Source organism: Balaenoptera physalus (assembly GCF_965194825.1).
Source record: "Balaenoptera physalus genome assembly, chromosome: 8".
Classification (NCBI taxonomy): Eukaryota; Metazoa; Chordata; class Mammalia; order Artiodactyla; family Balaenopteridae; genus Balaenoptera; species Balaenoptera physalus.
Window position 1 is genome coordinate 68007018 of NC_138887.1, and position 23015 is coordinate 68030032.

At 33.8% G+C, this 23015-nt stretch overlaps 1 protein-coding gene across 16 annotated transcripts in view; it reads right to left on the reverse strand.

The window, feature by feature from the left end:
- AKAP9 (A-kinase anchoring protein 9) overlaps positions 1-23015 on the reverse strand; it is a 150368-nt gene that overhangs the window by 99008 nt on the left and 28345 nt on the right. For 9 of the 16 annotated variants that reach the window (XM_082471641.1, XM_082471640.1, XM_082471651.1 and 6 more), the window contains 8 exons: positions 22045-22089; positions 16110-16181; positions 15570-15740; positions 14630-14785; positions 13788-13985; positions 6566-8944; positions 3385-3598; positions 873-952 (listed from right to left, as the gene is read on the reverse strand). In XM_082471641.1, the coding sequence (XP_082327767.1) occupies positions 873-952; positions 3385-3598; positions 6566-8944; positions 13788-13985; positions 14630-14785; positions 15570-15740; positions 16110-16181; positions 22045-22089 (3315 nt within the window). The remainder of the gene's footprint in view (positions 1-872; positions 953-3384; positions 3599-6565; positions 8945-13787; positions 13986-14629; positions 14786-15569; positions 15741-16109; positions 16182-22044; positions 22090-23015) is intronic. The other 7 variants (XM_082471643.1, XM_082471644.1, XM_082471648.1 and 4 more) reach the window with 3 other exon arrangements.

Below are 23015 nucleotides of genomic sequence, written 5' to 3' on the forward strand. Positions count from 1 at the left end.
GCTCCGTGGCATGTGGGATCTTCCCAGACCAGGGCTTGAACCCGTGTCCCCTGCATTGGCAGGCAGATTCTCAACCACTGCGCCACCAGGGAAGCCCCTCAGCAATATTTTCTAAATACAGTTCCAAGATAAGACAGTAGGGAAAACTAACTCAGATGATTCTGCCTATCAAATTTGTAGTAACTTAAAATTTAGCATTTCTTGTCTAAAAGTACTTTCTAAAAAAAAAAATCTTTATTGGAGTATAATTGCTTCACACTGTTGTGTTAGTTTCTGTTGTACAACAAAGTGAATCAGCTATAACGTATACATATATCCCCATATCCCCTCCTTCTTGAGCCTCCCTCCCACACTCCCTATCCCACTCTTCTAGGTGATCACAGAGCACCAAGCTGATCTCCCTGTGCTATGCAGCAGCTTCCCACTAGCCCGTCCATTTTACATTTGTAGTGTATATATGTCAGTGCTACTCTCTCACTGTGTCCCAGCTTCCCCTTCCCCGTGTCCTCAAGTCCGTTCTCTACGTCTGCGTCTTTATTCCTGCCCTGCCACTAAGTTCATCAGTACTGTTTTTTTAGATTCCATATATGTGCATTAGCATACGGTATTTGTTTTTCTCTTTCTGACTTACTTCACTCTGTATGACAGACTCTAGGTCCATCCACCTCACTACAAATAACTCAATTTTGTTCCTTTTTATGGCTGGTAATATTCCACTGTATATATGTGCCATATCTTCTTTATCCATTCATCTGTTGATGGACATTTAGGTTGCTTCCATGTCCTGGATATTGTAAATAGTGCTGCAATGAACACTGTGGTATATGTATCTTTTTGAATTATGGTAAAAGTATTTTTAACTAATACCTTACCTGTGTAAAATGAGAACATTCTTCAGACACTGCTCTGTGAAGTTTTCCAATGAGCATTTGTAAAGGCTTCACTTCATCACCTAATAGAATAGATATCACATTAAAATGTTCAGTTTACATACTTAGAAACTATTTTCATATTAAACCTATGTCAACTGGAAGCTTCCTGGCAATAAGATTAGTTTTAAATTCTTTATTTCTTTCAATGTTATTTTGTGCTGCTCAATGTTAACCATCTAAGATAATTAGTAGGATTTTCAATTTATATCCCACAAAATGGTACAAAGAAGTGACTTAACAATTTTTTTTACTACAACCCAATACAAGAAATACATCATATAGCATAACCTATTACATATATACATCCATATAAAACTGAAACAAAAATTTCACAAATCAATATTTACTCTTTCTACATGCTATGCACGCCAATGTGTTCTGTTCTACTTTATCACTGGACTGACTTCATCGCCCATTAACGGACCCATTAATTAACTTGTAGTCTGAAACACTAGAGATTCTATCTGAAGAGGATACCAATACAAACAATATATGCTTAAAATCTTATTCAATTGCCGAAGAACTGCTTAAGTGAAAAACTATGGTATTCTTATTTAAGCCACACTTTAAATTCTACTCTGTTCAACAAAACAATTCCAAACTTATGAACCACCTCATTCACAAAGGCAGATCTGTCAAGAGTGGGGGCCTAAAGATACCTTGAACAAAGGAAATCTAATTTAATTGAGTAATTAAATAAGTATTAAAGGTAAAAGTTAACTGCAACTAGTCTTCCACTTAAGGTTCCTTAAATATTGCTGCTTACACAGTACCATCTTAGTCTTTGGCTCACTCTACAGTCTCCCAGGGCATCTCATTCTTGTCCTTGGCCTCAAATGATCTTTTTTTTTAACATCTTTATTGGAGTATAATTGCTTTACAATGGTGTGTTAGTTTCTGCTTTATAACAAAGTGAATCAGTTATACATATACATATGTTCCCTTATCTCTTCCCTCTTGCGGCTCCCTCCCTCCCACCCTCCCTATCCCACCCCTCTAGGTGGTCACAAACCAGGATCAAATGATCTTTTGATTTACAAATCTTTATCTTGTGCCTAAACCTCCCTCTTAGGTTTCAGCTTTCTATTTTCAACTGCCTACTAAATATCTCTTTTTTTTAAATTAATTAATTAATTTATTTATTTGTGGGTTTTTCTTTTTAAACATCTTTATTGGAGCATAATTGCTTTACAATGGTGTGTTAGTTTCTGCTTTTAACAAAGTGAGTCAGCTATACATATACATATATCCCCATATCTCCTCCCTCTTGCATCTCCCTCCCACCCTCCCTATCCCACCCCTCTAGGTGGTCACTAAGCACCGAGCTGATCTCCCTGTGCTATGCGGCTGCTTCCCACTAGCTCTCTATTTTACATTTAGTAGTGTATATTAGTCCATGACACTCTCTCACTTCATCCCAGCTTACCCTTCCCCCTCCCTGTGTCCTCAAGTCCATTCTCTACATCTGCATTATTATTCCTGTCCTGACCCTTAGATATCTCTTTTTCAAAGTCAACAAGTATTTTTAACTCAATGTTCCAAGCTTAATTTACTATTTTTTCCACAAATCTGGTCCTTATCCTCCTCATGACTGGAGTCACCCTCAAGCCAACTACTCAAGCTAGAAACTTAGGGATCATTCTCAATTCCTTCCCCTTTTACTGCTAATATTAACTGCAGACTACAGCCTACCTCTTTAACTCTTAAACTTTCCTTCCTTCTCCAATCCCCAATGACATTTTAGTTCAACGTCTTAATGTTAACAGAATTACTGCCAAAGTTGCTTAACTGGTCTTCCCATCACTTATCACCTCCCCCAATTTGCCCCAATGCTGTCATCTTAAAATAAAAATCTTACGATGTTACTCCCACTATTGAAAATCCTGCATTAGGTCTTACCACCATTGGCATAAAGATTAAACATGCTTCACTTAGGGTATATGAAGCCTTTTCTTATCAAGCTCCTGCCAATCTTTCCATCTTTATCCCTCAGTACGTTTTCACACACCTTGAACTCTCAACTCTCCAAAATGGATGCAGTCTCTCATGCCTCTACATTTAAGACTCAAGAGCTTTCGCTAAAATTCTAACCTCCCTACTCCTGCCTACTGCCTCACTCTTCCAGGCAGTACTAGACTTTTCTCCTCTCTCCTTCCATTCTTTCTGTTCATTCTTCTAATATAGAAATTTTCCTATTGTTTTCTAAGAGTTTATTTTATATTGCTTTCCCACAGGATTGTTGACTTCTTGGGGAAAATAACTCAGTGATTTTTAGATTTCTCAAGCACTTAAACGAGTATCCTATGATTATATGAACAAATGAGTCCAGGACTGGAATACCCAGTCATGTTCCTCTATGGGGTCTAAGTCAAGAACAGAATCATGGAGTAGTGGGCTCTAAGTGATACTTATTTGTTTCATAATACTTATAATTTTGTTAGAAATCATTTACCTGTTTCTTGTGTTTTTATATTCTGTAGCTCTAGCTGGTGTATTTTCTGAAGTTCCTTGATCTTATCCTCTTGAGCAGAAATAAGCTCCTGCTTAAGACTGCAAAGAGCTTTATCTTTTTCCTTTTTCATATATTCACGAACCTGATCCACATGAGTTGAATAAACCAGGGAGAGGCAAATACGTTGAGCTTCCATCTGTAGCCTTAAATCATTCTTAAAGTAAATTAATGTGTAGGTTAGAATATTTTTAAATGACAAATCAAGTAATTTAACTTTTTTTTTTGCATATACTGATTACAAGGGAGGAAATACATGAAATTACAGTTTAAAATTTCATGTAAGAGAAGTGACGTCTAATTTAATTTTTTTCTCACTTATTCTGTTGCACTGACCTACCTATCTTTTTCAAGGAAAATAGCACAATATTTTCATTACTTCAACTTCAGAGTAAATTTTGATATTTGGTATAGCTAGGATGGCCTGATCTTTCATTTTTGTTCAAAAATAACATTTTAAAACAAGTATAGAGAAATGCAAATAATAATGTAATAAACACTATGTACACACCCCCCAAATTAACAAATACAATTATTTTATCTTTTTTTTTCATTTCTCTCCTCCCTACGTATTTTTTTGGTTTAGAAAGAAAGCATAGATAAAATTTAATCTACTATGTTCTCATTCCTCCTTCCCCAGAGGCCATTATCATAAATTTGATCATAAATTTGCTGCAAATACAGTTCATTTCTTATACTCTCACTTCTCAGTCCATCTATAAACAATGCATTATATTTTATGTTTTTAAGAATTTACATAAATGGTGCAAAATGGTATTTATTTTGCAAATTACTCTTCTCATTCAATATACTTCTGAGATCTATCCATGGAGATACAGATGAATTTAACTGTGGTATTATATATATGAATATAGCACAATTTGTCCATTTCCTTTTTGGAGATCAACTGGATTATTTCTAATTTTTCTGATATTTTAAAAAATGCTACAATAAGTTCATATACATACGCCCTTGTACATATATGCTAGTGTTTCTCTAGTGTAGTGGTTCTCAAACTTTAGCACACATCAAAATCACCTGGAGTGCTTATTAAAACAGATTGCTGGGCCCCCCTCCCAGAGCGTCTAGTTCAGGAGGTCTCATGTGGGCCCCAGAATTTGAATTTTAACCTGTTTTCAAGTGATGCTGATGCTGCTGGTCAGGGACTACACTGAGTGCCACCGAGAAATGTAAATGCTGCATCATAGATGATGTATATTAACTGCATTAGATTTTAACACATTTTTAAAATATAATTACACCAATTTACACTGATATTTAACAGTGTAGGTGAATACTCATCTCCCCACATTCTCGTCACACTTTTTATTGTGAAACTTATTTTGCCAATCTGACAGGTATAAAATGCTATTTTATTGTTATATCAATTTATAATGTTGAAAGTATCTTTTCATGTTTATGAGCCAATTAGTTTAGTCCCAAGAGCAGAAGTATTTTTGTGGCTTCAGCATTATTTCTAAGCATATTTGGATTGCTCTTAGGTGTTATTATGTAAGTTGTTGCTCAATTTCTTCCATGAGCTTCCTTCCACAGACACACACCTCACTCCTCTCCCCATCACTAAGGGGGTTTGTCTTGGTAGTGATGAGTGGGGCAGGGACAGCTTATGGGTTTGCCTCTGTTTACTTTATGGAAGTTAATGTCAAGGAGATGGTATCTGAATGTCACTGAAAATGTCTTTAGTTAGAAAAAGAAAATTCTTACTGAGAAAATTTGACCATTTTGACAGCTTCAAATTTAGGTCCTCCCCCAGTAATGCTTTTTAAAAAAATTTAAATGATCTCTGGCATTTTTAGGAGTGATTACATTAAAACCAATTATGATTTTCAAAACTATTTCAGATATTTAACAAAGCATTAATAGTTATGCAGTTAGAACATCTTAACTCTATTTAGGTTATTAAAATGTAAAATATCCTTACATCTGATATAAGATCATAAATGTCAGTACATTTATTAGAAGTAAAAAGAAAAAACTTTCCAGTGGCTTCCTACTGTATACAGAATAAAATCTCAACTTCTTACGCAGTCTGTAAGGCTCTACAAGATCTGGTCTTTTGCTTCTTCAAACTCTTTTCCTTCCACTCTCCTTCTCTCAAACTCAACTAAATACGTCTTTATTCTGTTCCTCAAACTCTTCTCCGTCATCACAATTGCTCTAATTTCCATGTGGCAGACTCCTCACTGTCATTCAGGTGGCAGCTCAGATGTTAATTCCTCCTAGACACCTTTCCTGACCACCGCTACCCACCATTCTCTATCACATTATCTGTTTTATTTTCTTTATAAAACATCACTATTTCTTAACTATTCTACTTGTTTCCTCATTTATTGCCTGCCTCCCTCACTAGAATATACGCTCTTTGAGAGCAGGAACCTTCTTTCTCTTGTTCACCACTATTCCTACCTGGCAAGAGACTCAATAAATAGTTGTTAGAGAAATGAAGAAACACATAAAGCTCTAGTTAGCACCATTATACAAGATGTCCAGTGGAATTTTCATGTCATTTCTATTTTCAGAATCCAGCAAATATAAATCATCAGGAGTGACCTAGTATTACTCATTATATGCATTGTTTAACTGTATTTAAAATTCATACATTTTCCCCCCCTTGAGGGAAAACAAGACTCTGAGAAAACGCTAGGATTTAAACCAAGATTTTTTTCTCAGGGAAATATAGTTTCATAACTACTGAACAACTATATGGAGTACTAAAAAGTTTGAGAGTTAATTTTCAGTTGTGGAACCTTGAAAACACCAATACAAAATGAGACTGAAACCAATCTTTGGGATTGCAACAAAATATTACAAAATAACTTTTCTAAACCTCAGACTCTTGCTATTTAAACTCTTGCCTTTTCAAAGAAAATGTTCTATTTCCTGAGCAGATTAACTAAAAGATTAACTAAAACAGCAGCAACAACATTTAAGACAACAATGTTTAAGAATAAAAAGATAAAAGAAATGATAAATGATAGGCTTAAGTGAGAATTACATTACAGGGTTTACTTTCATTCTCTTGTAAGGTTAATTTATGTTTTATGAAGATGAAAACTTTTAGTATGAAATGTACACTGTAGCATATACATGTAAGTAAACATACCTGTTCTGATTTAAGTACACTGAGCTCCTGCTGAAGTTTATCATTTTCACCTGGTTCAGTTGTCCCAAGTGATGATTCATTTGTCACTGACGGCAAGTGATCAAAAAACCATTCTTGCTTGTTTTCTTTTCCAAGAGTCATATTTTCAAAAGGAATTTTATTTAACTCCATTATTTTTGATTCTTCACCAAAATCTTTACTTATTTTAGGAACAGACTCTCCAGAATCCCTGCTTGTCAAAACTCCATCTTTTAAAGAGCTTAAATGGACAGCACACACATTTGCATCTTCTGTCCTATTATGGTTAATTATGATTTCTAGCTCTCTACATCTCAATAAAACTTGCTCTTTTTCTTGCTTTAAAGATTTAACTTCTTCCCTTAGAAAACTAATCTCGCTATGTTTCTGTTTTAATTGTTCAGAAAGATCAGACAGTCTCTCTGACAGTTCTAATTTTTCTCGCTCGGTTACCTCAAGCTTTTCCATAAGTTCTGTTGTATCTTTCTCAACAACCTCACCAATTTCCAATGGTTCTGCTGTAAAAGTTTTGTCATCATCAAAGACTGAACTTTTTATTTTCACTATAGTTGGGTTTATTCTTTGCAAATGATGAAGCTCTTCACTAAGTGCTTTAAGCTTACTTTTATATTCAACTTCTTGTTTATTTTTACTGTCTTCTAGATCGGTTTTTACCTTGAGAAGGCAAGCATAATCCTCCTGTAACTCTTGATAATTAACTTCAAAATTTTTTTCAGCAAATGAAAAAGTGTTCCTTTGCTTTTCAATCTCTTCAGTTAGCTGAATACATTGTTTTTTGAGGTTCTCATTTTCCTCTGTAAGTATTTCTATTTCTTTTTGCCAGCTACAGTCTTTGGATCTGGACTTAACGGAGTCTATGAAAATTAATCTTTCTTCTTGGTTAACAGGAGTATATATTTTCAACATGTCTTCAAGGGCCTTCTTTTCATCTTTAAGAATGCTATTCTCTGCTTCAAGTTGTGCAAATTTTTCTTGAAGGTCATCCTCTTTTTCCTTCATTTGTTTCTCCAATAATTCAGTTTTAAGTTGTAATTCTTGAACTTCTTGTTCAAGTGTACCCTTTTCCTTTTCTTCTTGTCTGAGTATTTCAATTTCTTTTCGAAGTTCATTGATTTGAAGGGTCATTTCTTCTGATTTTGAATTCACAAGGGATTGCTGTAAATCTTTCAGCTTTGAAATTTCCAAAATTAACTGGTTCTGCTTAGTTATCAAATTGTCTTTTTCAAACTGCATGGTTTCTATCTTCTGGCTCATTTCATTCTGTAAGCCATCTATCTGTTGTTTATAGTGAATGCCCAAGTTATCTTTAAGCTTTTCAATATTTATTCGATGTTCAATTTCCAAATCTTCCTTCAGTTTGGAAAGTTCTTCTTCATGACTAAACAGGAGCTGTGTCCTCAGCCTCTCTAGCTCAGCTTCTTGTGATTCAGCCATTCTGTCTAATACAGCATTTTTTTCTCTTTCTAACATTTCAAGCTTTATCTTATAATGTGTAACTTCTGCTTCATGTTTTAATTCTAGTTCCTTCCTGGATTCAGATGCAGAAATAATCTCTGCTTTCAAATCTTTCACTGTCCTAAGGGACTTGTGTGCTTCACTGAGTTTACTTTCTTGTTCAGCTATAGTCTGTCTAGCCCTCTGAATTTGGTCCCTTGAAAAGCTCAATTCTTCAAAAAGGTCTTCAAGTTGTCTCTGTAGAACAGACTTTTCTCCTGAAATTACTCCTAGTTCTTCCTTGAGTTTTTCCTTTTGAGAGTTAGTATCTTGCAATTTTATATTCAGTTCATTTATTGCCATATTCATTAACTTTATCTGATCTTCATTAACTGTAATATTTGGACATGATCTTAAAGCATTCTCCATTTCTCCCTTATGTCGTGTTTTAAGTTCATCTATCTGTGACATGTGTTGTTTTATTAATTCTTGTTTCATCTGTACTATCTGCTGCCCATACATCTCATCCAGCTCTGCCCGGAGTTGTTCTAACTTTCTTTGTGTTTCTTGTTCCATTCTTTGTAGAATATCAGTTTCAAATTGACTATCTTTATGATTTTTCTTCTGAAGTTCTTCAACTGTCCCCATTAATTGTTTTATTTCCTCAGAACACTGTCTTTCCTTTTGCTTGGAATTAGTCAGCTCTAATTTCATATTTTTTATCTCTTGGTTCTTCTGTACAAACTGTTCTTGTAATTCTTCCAGTAATTTATCAGCAGTTGTGACTTTATCCTTTAGCTCAAGAGTTTTTTTTTCTTCTTCTATTATTTTTGTATTTAATTCTTCAATGACTGCTTCCTTTTCCTGTATTTCTTTATTTGAGCTTTCTACTTTTTTATCCTGTTCCTTTATAAAGAAAAAATGAAAATATAAAAATGGCATTTTTAGTTCCTGGTTACTTATACCCCTTAACCCCATTACCAAAAGACTGACAGAAGACTGCTTTTTACATTATCCTACAAAAAGTAGCTGCTGAGCCTGCCCCTTAATTTTTCTTATGTCAATGAGACACAGGACTTGTGTAGTCAACACTACCTATGAGCAGTGTTGGCCTTCTTGGTGGGAAGAAATTTTTCTTATATTGCTATGACTAAATATTTTAGTTGAAAACTTCAGTGGGATTAAAATGTGTCTAAACCATTAAACGTTTTTCTTTCTTATTAACTGATTAACATTCTATGTATTTAGTATTTGCAATAGCTAGAGCACTACATACTCCTTACAGTTCCAGAAGATAGTCCTAAAAATAAATCAGAGTTCCTCCCATATAGTATTTTAGTGACCTGAAGGTTTGGTGGGCAAGTGTTATGAAAAGAGTAAAACAACAAACACAGGTTCCTGTAGGTGAGCCTTAACTTCACTCCTGGGGCTAAATGAATTAAAAGTTCAGGGATATGCCATGCTTAAGTGGTTGAATCGCAAGTGATATGCAAGACAATTATACCATTTATGGCATATCAATCTGATTCTAGATTTTTGGTGTGAACAGAAATTTGAAAGCAAGACAGATTTTTTTCCCCCCCAGGTCTGATTTGGGACTCTATTTTGGAACTGTGGATAAATCAAAACCCAGAACATATGCCAAGGTATGTCCCTATGTCCCTAATCATTCGCAGAAGTGTTAGAGCATAAGGGAGTCGAGTAGAAGCCCTGGAGACAAAGTTTTGTCTCTGTTACTTAGTTGCCTGAGTAGTTAAGGGCTGTAGTCCCAAGGACCAAAAAAAAAGTAAAATCCACAGAACGGAACAGAATATATGTAAAGTAATTAAAATCACCTTCAGGAGACAAAAGTCCAAGGCCAAGAGGACTTAAAGGCACCTCAAATGAATGTATTAACATACCTAAAAAAAAGAATGACAGGGCCTAGGAGAAAAGAAAGCCTCAGAGAGAAATATTGGCAGTGCCCATTTAAGTACAGTTCAGAAAAGAGAATCAAGGTACCATGAGACTTTGAGAATTCTAATCCCTCTGGGAAAACCATACCAAATGTAGAAAGCAAGGTAGGGGTCTATTGTAAACAGAATTAAGAATTTCAGTCCAAAGGCATGACCATTCCTACTGTGAGACGGATATATGAGGTTAACACAGCCTAATGCCACTGAACATTTGATTCCTCTAACATCCCTTGATCTCATGCTCACTTGAGCAAAATCCTATCAGCTTTCGTCTTGGTATCACATATCCCATCAATGTCACCATAAATTACTAGCAAGTACTAAGCCTTCAGACTTTAATTTCTGGACTAAAATATGACATTTAAATCAGTTTAATCTCTTTACATCTTGGTGTTTTCGCCTGTAAAATAAAGATGATATTATTTTCTCTATCTCACAGAATATGCTTGAATCTAAAATAAAATAAATATATTAAGGTATTAATTCTCACTGTGCGACATACACACATAATATATTTATATACTACAAAAAAATCTGTAAGGCATTTGGAGTCTCTAAGAAAGTAAAGTCAGTTCATGGCAGTCAACTTAAGTTAAACTGTTAAGTAATTAGTCTTGAAAATGTTAATGTTGTTATAAAATCTGTAATATTTATTTATATATCCTGGTTTTTCATGGGGGGAACCCTCATAAAATAAAAAGTATCGATTCAAAACTGTCCAACACCTGATATTACTGCAAACAACAATTCTTCATTCAATTATTAAATAGTACTAATTCATGGTTCACTTTTCTTAGTACCATTTATTCCAAAGTACATGGTTTTAAACCACTTATATGGTGTTGCAAAAAAAAGATAGCTCTGTGGTTAAGGATACAATCTCTCTATTTTTTGGAAACAGACCTGAGAGAGTAAGGAATAATATAGTTCCTGCCTGTGACGACTGTACCATGGGAAGTTCAGAGGATTAGGACAGTAAGAATGAACCTGGAACAGTTAATGCAGTTGCCTCAGAAACCAAGACAGTTCCAACTATCATCCTAATGTCCTAGTCCCTCAGTTGCTTTAATGGAACTACTACTCAGGGATTCATTCAAAGAGAAAAAAAGGAAAAAATATGTATGTAATGAAAAAGGGACCGATAACAAAAGTATTCCTGCTAACATTCAAATAAACAAAGGTTATTCCCCCCACGAAAATGAATTACTTGAATTTTAAATAATCTCAAATTATACTGCCTACTGGATACAATATAATAAGTACAAAAAAACCCGAGTGCCCAGGCTCTTCTAGGCCTAGACTGACTTTCTACTCTTACCTCCTGGAAAGACTCATTTCCAAAGACTACTGTTTTCTAATTAAACTATTTTTGATGCCTATATACACTTCTAACATGTTTCAGCCTGGGTCTTTATGCATACTCCACCCTCTCTAAAATGTCCCCCCTATCTCATCAGTTCAGATTCATAATTTATTCACTTATTTACCAAATTAGTATTGAGTAGCTGCTATGTGCCATATATTACACCAATTAGGGAGAAAACAAAGTACAATTAAAAGGGGATTGTTCCAATATACAGACTTACCTCAAATATCACCTTCCAGCTAAAGTCTACCCTGAATCACTTCCCTTATGAAAACCTACTAAGAATTTTCAAAACACTTTTTAAACATACTTAGCCTTGTTTTGTGGTGTCTTGCGTACATGCCTACTAAACCATGAGTTCCAGTGAAGAAAAAAAGCACATTTAAACATCACTATCTCTTGCAAGAGCATGATGCAAAACAAGTGTTCTGTAAACATCTACAAAATGATTTTTAAATTACCTTGGTTGTAAAGCATGTCCATTTCATAATTTCAGTATCTTAATATTGTATATTTCCTATTTTCCTTAGAGACAGTCTCTGGAATCATACTACCTAGATTTGAAATCTGGCTCTACCAATTTATTACCTGTATATCTGGGCAATTTACTTCATCTTGCTTTGCCCTGATGTCCTCATCTGTAAAATGGGGGTGATAATGGTATCTCTAACTCATAAGGTTGGTGTGATGATTCAATGAGTTAGTATGTGTATGATGCTTTGAATATTGCCTGGTAGCAAGTAAATAAAAATAAATGCTACCTAATACTTTTATTATTATCCAAACGATAGTCTTGTTTTGACAATTTCTCAACATCTTGCAGAAGAACCTCCTAAGTTTATAACAAGTACTGTACTGTATGTATAGTCTGCCCTCATTATTCAAAGATTTCATATCTGTGAATTTGCTTACTTGCTTAAATTTATATATAACCCTGAAATCAATACTCACAGTCATTTGCAAAAGTGCAAAGAGTGGTAAAAAATTTGAGTTGCTGGGACTTTCCTGGTGGCACAGTGGTTAAGAATCCGCCTGCCAATGCAGGGGACACAGCTTCAAGCCCTGGTCCAGAAGACCCCACATGCCGCAGAACAACTAAGCCCGTGCGCCGTAACTACTAAGCCTGCGCTCTAGAGCCTGCGAGCCACAACTACTGGAGCCCACGCGCCTAGAGCCCACGCTCCACAGCAAGAGAAGCCACCGCAATGAGAAGCCCGCACACCACAACAAAGAGTAGCCCCTGCTCGCCACAACTAGAGAAAGCCCATGAGCAGCAACGAAGACCCAAAGCAGCCAAAAATAAATTTAAAAAATTGAGTTGCATGGCACACATGATTCCAACTGGCATCAAGCAAGGTGAGCACACTGCTTTTTTGTTTAAGTTCTCGTATGGAGAGGACAAGGATGAAGACCATGAGAATGGAGATGGTAGGGGGTAGCAGAGCGTACTGCAAGAAATTCTGGCGCTGGGTCAGTCCAATAGGGTTGGAATCCCGATTCTGGCAACTACTCAGGGGGAAGGCACCCTTACGCAAGTCAGTTAACACTTCTAACCCTCATTTCTCTTTTGAAAATTAAACAAAATATAATCTACCAGGATGTTTTCTTAGGATTTAATATTATAATCTATATGATATGCACAACACTGTAAATCAAATATACGTCAATAAAATTAAAAAATAAAATATAGTGGAAAGAGCAAAAAAAAATCTATATGATATGTATGTGTGTGTGCATGTATGTATGTGTATATATATCCCCTGGGAGCACTGAATATAAGTGTTCCAAGCAACTTTATAACACATAACTACCATGAATAAAGAGAATCTATATTTTTTTCTAATTAAAATCCACGAAACTTCATTTTGCCATGAAAATATTTTCAGAATTTCATAACCATGGCTAAAATGAGTAGAAACATCTCTAGATGTAAAACAAAAAAAAGGATAGAAGTTCTGGTTATAAATGTAGATTCTCCAGAGAACTCAATTTAACAAAGGCCGATCACTTTCAAAGAACTCAGTAATGAGTATTATCCCCCCCCCCCAATATTTATTTATTTATTTAGGCTGCGCCAAGTCTTAGTTGCGGCACTCGAGATCTTCGTTGCGGCATGTTTAGCTGCGGCATGTGGGCTCTCAGTTGCGGCATGCATGTGGGACCTAGATCGAACATGGGCCCCCTGCATTGGGAGCGTGGATTCTTACCCACTGGACCACCAGGGAAGTCCCAATGAGTATAATCTTAAAACCTATTACTGGAAGACTCCCAATTGCTTTTGAAATAAATTATCTTACATGCTTAAAGAACTTTTCTTAATTATGAAACTTTCTGATTCATGTGTGTAACAAAAAGATAAACACTAGGATAAAAAACTTTAAAGTTAATTGTAAAGCTGCTGCACATTGGTTGACTTCCTTAAACATACCATTTCATATGCTCTAATTTTCTCTTGCAAGAAACTAATTTGCATTTTGAAGTCTTCTTTCTTTTTGTGATAATCTTCTAACAGATGGTCTTGTTCTTCCAGCTGTTGCTGATGAGTGAGGATCTGTTGTTTGGCTTGTAGTAAATCTGCAGCTGTGCTACTATGAGTGCTGTTTCTCAGAGTTTCACTAGCCTGTAACTTGAAAATAGAAAGAAACCCCAAAGTATTAAATTCTTAAGTGAGTACACTAAGGAACAGACATCCTTTGGGGGGTGTTACTCGGCTCATAGTTGCTCTCTGGGTACTGTACTGGATTCACAGGCTTGAGACCCCAGCAAACATGCTGCCATAGTTGATCAGATGAGTATGAGTACATTACCTAAGCTGATAAATTCCTCCCTTATCTAAAATTATTTTCTGTTACTCGTCAACAGAAACCTTAATTAACACAATCAGATTCCTATGGCTCTAATTAAAGGTAAGTGGAATATATTCGGTCTAGTTACCATTTCAGAACCTAACTAAAATAAAATCATACCAGGGTTGACAAAGGTTGGATGTAACTACAGGTTAATTTCTGCAAAAATCCATCTTATCGGACTTACAAGATTTTAAAATACAGATGAGGAAGAAGTACAAAGAGAATAATAGCACAAAACCACTCAAGAAGTATGAATTAAATTCCTGGTTAACATAACAAGTATTTACTAGTTTTTTCAAAATAATACATAATAAGCAAATGGCTTTTAAATAAATATTTATTTGCTCTGGAAAATATAAGAAAAATTTTAAAAATTCATTCCTAAAAATTTAATAAATTTTGTTCTATTAGTAATACTTACATGCTGGAATTGAATCTGTAATTTTTGACTCTGTTCTGTCAACTCTAAAAATTCTCTCATTGTCTCATCCTTTTCTCTTCTCGCTTGCTGTAAATTAGCAGTGAGTTGGGTTATGATGCCATCTCTCTGTTTAATGGCAGCTTCAAATTCTTGCAACTAAAAAACATCAGTGAAAAGTAAACGTGCTATATTTAATTTTTTTTAACAAAATTAAATATTAGTACAGCTAACTTCTTCAAAAATATGATATTCAAAATGCATTGGCAGAATTATCACAATTTGTAAGCATATTTGAAAGCTATTATCTTGCGGGAATTAGTTTTACTTCCAAATCAACTTTTAAAAAGCCATCTGAACTAGGGAACAAAATACATTAGATTTGACTTATCCATATATCTACTTCTAGAAGGACAAGTGTCTTTATATTTAGGGATGCTCCAATGTTTGTAGGCATTACCATCATAGGCATGTTTAAGCCTTGTTTCTAAAGAAGATGAAACTGAAATATATTCTGTCATCCTCATCAATGTCTTATTTCACCTTGTTTTCATAACTGACTGCCACAAACAACAGATGTTATTTTAACCACAAGAAGTTACTTACAAAGATTGGCTGACATTTTTAATGAGTTTAAGTCAATATTGACTGATGTGGTATGCAACATAATTTTCTCTCAGGCTGCTTACAAAAACATCTATCCCTACTGAAGTGATGTCAGTCTAGCTATCTCATAAAGTTAAAAAAAAGATCTCATTATATTAGCCTTGTTAATGGACTAGTTTTAAGCGATGTTGTTTATGATATGTATAAGGACAAATATTATGAGGTGACTTTAAGTTACCATTTTAAAAACCCATCTTTAAAGAATGTACCTATACTAGCATTCAAATTTCCTATTTTTGTTTTGTAACAAACCAAGAGCCACATAAGGTAAACACACCTGCTTCAGTCCTTCAGTCCCACAGGTGGCCCTCATTTCTTCTAGTTCTCTGTTTAGCTCTTCAATCTCATGTTGTTTCCCAGCCAATTCATTTTCCATCATCTCTAGGTGGGTCTGATTGTACTGTGCTCCATGTTCAGAATAAGAATCATCAACACCAAATTCTTCTTCCTAAACCAATCCAGATCTTTAATAATTCAGTACTAGCAACATTCCCTCAGGAAAAGGGATTCAAAATCTGAATCCTATAGCAAAGTCTAATTTAAAACATCACTCATCACCTGGGAGTTTACTGGCGTGACAACCTACTTTGTTGCTAATGTGATATATATATACCTCAAGAGCAAAAACAAGATAGCTGCAAATTCTGTTACAATTGGGTTTTATAACAAAAGGTGGATAATTTTGTTTTGTTACACTTTAAAAGCATTTAGAAATCACACACTGAAAGAAGTACATGCAGGAAAAAGCTTTGTTAGTAACCAAATGGTTTTAAATAGAATAAAACATTAGTACAATGAGTAGTTTTAAATACTGTACCCTTAATAAATTTGTAGGCTTTCCTGTTCTCGCCACAAAACTGCAACCATTTACCTGTATAAAAACAATTTCCTGAAATATTATGGTTTTAGAATTTTATTTAAAGCTAACAATTATATTTGTGCTAACTGTATTCATGCTTTTTTTATGCCTAAGGAAAATGCCTCATTGGCAAAAACAGATATAGTGATTAAATTTAAACACCTAAAAGACATTATGACCATTTCAAATGCCAAAGAATTCCTCATATATTTGAGTGCTTACAATGCAAAAGACACTGTGCTATACATTTTCATTTAAGTGAATTAAGGTTCTGACTAAGTGCAGTTTCTCTTTTGTCTTCAGAAGAATAACTATAAACCTCTAGTTACAAGATCCTCCTCTACAAAACACTGCCTTAAAATCATTTAAATAATTGTTTTTTGATTAAGCCCTATTCATTTTAAAGTAAAACTGTTTACTGATGTACATCTACTGAAGGTTGGCAAGCAGGTGAAGAAGTAGGAGGAGATGTCAAGAGCTGAGGAAAACTCCCCCAAGAACCTTCCCCTGAGGGTACTATGATAGCCATGCCAACCCTGACAGATGTGGAGATTTTCCAGAATACAGGTGTCTCTATCATAGACATTTTGTGGTAGGACGCAGGAGGTTGGCAGAATATGTCTCTGGGGTTGACCTGGTGGGAGATTAATTTCAGATCAATTAATCTACTCAATAATACCTTCCTTCCCCCAACAGCAAACAAGTGAACTTCATTCCTGTTTACACTTAATTTCTCACAATTCTATGTTAACAGAATCCAAGATAATGAAGTTTTTACTGTTCAATTACATAGAACAGAATATCTTAGAATCAGGATTAGGTTGATATGGATCACAACACTTGAAAAAGTGAAGATCCTAATTAAGAGTTCTTTCCAGAGTTTGATTCCTTCTTTTTTCCCTGAGGATAATTTCAAAAAACAAAGCTTAAAGTTAAAAAAAAATTTCACCTTTATGGCAACACATTACTAGAATTTGTGAAAACTATCAGAACACAGCAATACTAACTCTATTAAGATTATTAATAAAGTCACTTGCAATAACTTTCAAATTAAATTCTAAATTTCAATTAGCTTTTCTTGATTTTGAAATGAAGCACTTTGATAAACATCTACTAAACTTTTCCTTTAGGGTAACAGTATAATGAAATGGATTTTATGAATATTTTCAAATATCATATTAAGCAAAGGATATTCCTTTAAGTGGTGATATCACTTACATAAATTAGTTATCTATTTATAATAATTGAATCTAACACATTAAATAGCCAACATTCAGCTTAACTTTTCTCTAAATTGAGCACATTTTACACTTGAGCAAGTCATATGTATTGGCTTCTTAAAATACTACATGACTGTTTTCAAAACTTAATTATATTATAATAAATATTAAAATCTTGTCAATATTAATAGTTCTTAAAAATTTAATATCATGTAAATAGGTAATAAGAGATTATACACCAGAACTAAACTATATTTCAAAGTTAGAAAAGAAACACTCAACAGAATATTAGGATCATTAATAGTTAGCAATAAATGATATTTTTTAATCTAGATAATTGCTTCACTGATACCTAACAGGTAGAGCATTTATCTCATCTTCTTACACTAGCGTTTTAACACAATACTTGGTAAACCATAATATGAAGGCACATTAACAGCTTGAAACATGAAGATTAGATGAACAGACCCCTCCAACTGAAGAAAGCTTAACTTTTCTTAATGTCGTTCTTTACTGTGGCAGTTTTCAAAGTTATTTAACCTTTAGGCTACACTAATAGAGTCTTTTTGAATTCATAATTTACTCAATCTGTGTAGACAACTTGAAGATTTGGGAAAGTACAAATAAGGTACATTCTAAATTTTAAAGTGTTCTGTAGAGTAAGTATCATCTCCTAAAAATATTGCTATTCAGAAAGAATCAGAGGAAAGATGACTCTTATTTTATAATCATAAAATGTTCTTCACACAGAAACTTTTCCTTTCAGTGGACATCAGTTCAAAAACACAGAAGAACAACTCACTCTTTATTTATGATTAACACCTTATCCTTATTATACTTAATTTGGCAGTATGTACAAAAATATTAATAATGGATGTTTTAATAAAAAGATAAGAAGAATCTAATAGTTCATAAAAATTATAGGAGTTCACTGTGCCTAGCTGACTCCTGGAATTAGAGCCAAGAAACTAATGAGGTTAAGATCATTCATTCAAAGTCAAAGTTAAGTATCAAGCACCATGTTGTACACCTTCAATATATAAGCTGAGACAGGGAGGGAGAAAATGAAAATAAGGTGAAGTTAAAAAAAAGAAAGAAAGAAACCCAAGTCAAAGTTGAAAAGCTAAGTTTACGTTACTTAATGGCTGGTTATAGGCTATGTCTCCAACTGCAGCCAGTCACTTCATAAATGTCGTGAGTCCTAGAAGTGACTTGTTAAGAAGTTCTGAATAATCAGTTGAAGTCCATAAAAAGACTGTATGCCCTACTATCATTTCATCTTTCTATACATAGCAAAGCATATTTATTTACTTGTCTTATCCCTGTATGTTGCCTGTAGCATTTCCAACTTTCCCCAAATAACCCTGCTCTAAGGGTATCGATAAAAATATTTTATGTAAATATGGTATTCTAGATATGAAATGTCCCTTCACCAAGAACTGAAAAGATTATGTATAATTTAAATTAATTCATAAGAAGGGTATTTTTTATTTAGTCTGATTTCTCTAGTATACATAATTGGATATATTTTTATACAGAACAGATCTTAGGGAGATCACAGGATAAAATTATCTGACTAATCCTTTCTAGACCTGAATCCATTTTTTAATCCAAGGGATATACTAGCCACAGAAGTCAAGAACATTAAGCACATACCATATCTATCAAAATAAAATTTCTAAACTAATTGCTAATTAAACATAGAATCAGAATCTGAAATCCTTCTGAGAATAAATTGTTAAAAGAATTCACGTCATTCATTTGTTTCATATAAACTTAGTGTGAAGAAAAGCATACATCTAGTGAAGCACAGTAAAAAAAACCCCCAGGCTTTGCTGATTGTTTTTTATATATCAAACATCATACTAAAATTACCAAATAACCCTCAAAACTACCCTGTGATATAGATATTATTTCCCCCATTTTACAGGTAAGGAAACTGTATTTCAGAGTTTAAGTGATGTGTCCAAATTCATCCTGCTCAGAGGCGAAGAAGCTGAAATTTGAAAATAGGACTTTCTGGCTCCAAAGCCCCTTCTCTTTTACATCACCTTATTTCCCTATGGACCAGAAAAATGACAGTGATATTTAGACAAAATACAAGATAATTATGTGTCTTATGATTAACACCATGTAATTTTGAAATTTTAAGAATATTCAAATGCAAACCAGAGCAGCCAAGACTGTCATACTTCACAAATCTGTTATTTGTAGTGAAGTTATATGTGTTGCCTAGAAAGGAATTTCATTTTAGAGGTCCCTTAAGAGTTCTAATATGAAGAGTATTACAGTGTGAGATTTACTCCTTGTTTTATTTTTTATTTTTATTGAAATATAGTTGATTTATCATGTTGTATATTCTTTGGTTTATAAATTTGACCTACTGAAGATTTTTCTGCCTCCTAAGACTGTGAATATGGCTTAGAAGTCCTCTGAAATTCTAGCTCAGTCAAACCAGTCCAATGTCATTAAGTCAAGTAGCTAAAGACCCAAAACCAGTCCAGAGTATCATGGATTGAAGCGGTACCCATTTTAGCAATCTTGATGAGACATCATCAAATATTTCATAGACTATCAATTCTATACTATTTTCTATACACATAGTAAAATATGTAAATTTCTCAAAGTATAATCCATTATGAATCTAGGCCCAAAATGGATATTACAAGGAATATGATTCAAATCTGGTCAAATCTGTCAAAGATTATTCATAATTATCTTTCAACATAACCTTCTAAATCACTAATTTTTTCAACTTATACATCAGCTAATCAATTGAGTTTTTGTGACCAGTGTTAGAAAGAAAAAGTATCAGACGACTGGTCACATAGTAAAGTATCTTTTCCTGAAAGTTTGGTTTAAAAAAATATGTATGTATGAATATGTATATATTACTCATGTGCACAATTATTCATGTGCACAATTATTCATGTATACAACTATACACATATACGTAATACATATGTAAATATATAAAATTACATACACATATATATGTAAAATATATTTCTTATTGTTGAATCATGGACATGTTTTTTTGTTTTTTTAAAAATTCGTATTACTCTTTTTTAAAAAAATTTTTATTTATTTATTTATTTATTTTTGGCTGCGTTGGGTCTTCACTGCTGCGCACAGGCTTTCTCTAGTTGCAGCACGTGGGCTTCTCATTGAGGTGGCTTCTCTTTGTGGCACAGTATGGGCTCTAGGCACGTGGGCTTCAGCAGTTGTGGCATGTGGGCTCAGTAGTTGTGGCTCGTGGGCTCTAGGGCACAGGCTCAGTAGTTGTGGCACATGGGCTTAGTTGTTCCACGACACGTGGGATCTTCCCAGACCTGGGCTTGAACCCGTGTGCATTATCAGGACAGTTTCTTAACCACTGAACCACCAGGGAAGCCCTGGACAACATGTTTTAACTTTTATCTGTAGGACTTATATTTAAAATTATTTGTACCTCATTTTGAAACACATCATATTTACTAGGTATCACAATAAAAATTTAAAATATTAATTTTAACCAAATTTCACAGGCATGTATTAGATGGTCTGATCTGTAGCCACTTGGATTATAAAAAAAATTCACTTTGGTATAAAGAAAAAAAAAAAAGCACTTTGTGGAATCCTGGGCTGCCCAAAAATCACCAGTAGTTCAAGTGCCAAACCATCTTAAACTTCAATCAAGAAAGACAAGCTCTAAGAATTAAGGTATTATGGAAGAGAAAAGCAATGTTTTCATATCTAAGTCCCCAATTTAAAGTCACAAGCACAGATTCTCTGAATTGCAAGCTGTAATTTTAAACTGAGATACTTCCCATAAAGGCAAATTTATGTAGCCTAAACTGGGCACTAATTTATTTATTTAACATTGGTTAATTATTTCCCTGACCAGATCACTAATAAGTATATTCCCAGCTTTTAAACACATTAAACTTTTGAAGTGTAAAAGTTTTCACTCCCATTAGCAATCCGAAACAGTAATAAGTTCATTTAAGTACATGAAGTTTTTTTTCTTTCCTATTAGACACCTACAATAAATCAAAACTTATAGAATACACTGAGTTGTTGAACCATTCAATGTAAGAAAGTTTTCCATGTCCTCAAATATTAGACCAAAAAAAATGACAATCATATCTAAAAGAATAAGAAAAAGATAAAATGACATACATTTATTAACACATAAAGAAGGTATTTCCTGAAGTGTCCAATGCCCACGTTAGCTTTTATTACCTAAATTAAAAATCACTACTGCAATATTAATTTCAATAAATGAATTTATATAATTAACTAGAATTCAAGCAGTTGTAAAAAGCATTACGCAAAATAAAATACCCTATAATATGAAATGTTTACTGTGTTAAATATGGATACCTTATATCATGTATCCTAGAAACCCAATTTCAAACACTCTCCTAGAAACTAAAACAAGGCCTCAATCTAATTAAGGACCAACTTATTCAAACAGATTTAAGACTTTAGTTAATAATCTGAAAAAAAGATATATCAGAAAAATATAAACTTCAGGTTTTCTAGGTCATTTACATTACATCATACTGTGCTATATTCTTATTATATTTATAAAAACATAAAGCATGTGAGTTGCAAGTAATATAGTACTAATAATCAACAATAATTTCAAAAGAATATGAAATGTCAATCACAGTGTTACTTATCCTTACCTCTGAACTATAATCATCTGCCGTGGTTGAAATTTCACTTTCCGGCTAAAACAGAAAGTAAAAACTGATTATATTAAAGTCTTTCTACTGCATCCCCTCTCCAAATATTGTACTTTATTAGCCCATTACTATTGGTAACTTATGACAGAAAACTCAAAAAATTTTACTAAAAAACAGGTAAAAAATTATTAAATTCTTTAAAAATTCCACTCTGATTATGAATCACAATGGTTAAATAACACATCTAAAATTTATCACTAGGCAGTTTTCTAAATATAAAAGTATCAAGAAGTACTTTCACACAGGGTCTTTTATACACTACAAATCATTTGTAAGACAAAAGCACCATAAAAGATATCATCCCTCTAATGCTTACATCTCTTTTAAATAAAATAAAGTCCTAAATTGTTACTCCAAAAAGTTCAATTTCTTTAAAATGAAGAATCATCAAATTTTGGTGCTAGAAAATTCGCAACAACTTGAAGAAAATTACCAACCTCTGTTGTTATTAACACTGTTGCAGCTTACAAAAAACTTTCAAAGACATTCTTGCTTCATCCTTACATCCCTGGGATTTGGGTATGAAGTGAGTGGCTTTACTAAGCTTCCCTCAGCTTAGAAGTACTAGGAAGAGTCAAAGAGGAAACCTAAATTTTCACTGTTCACACGCTCTCATCAAATCTAAGAATCTAATTTTACAAGTGAGAAAAGAGACCCAGATATTTCATTTTTTCACTCAACAAATATGAACCATATATGAATCCAATACAGAAGCACCTACATAAAACAAATACTAATGGACATAAAGGGAGAAACTGATGGAAATATAATAATAATAGGAGACTTTAACACCCCTCTGACATCAATGGACAGATCTTCCAGACAGAAAATAAGGCAACAGAGATTGTAAATGACACAATAGAACAGTTAAACTTAATCGATATTTTCAGGACATTACATCCCCCCAAAAC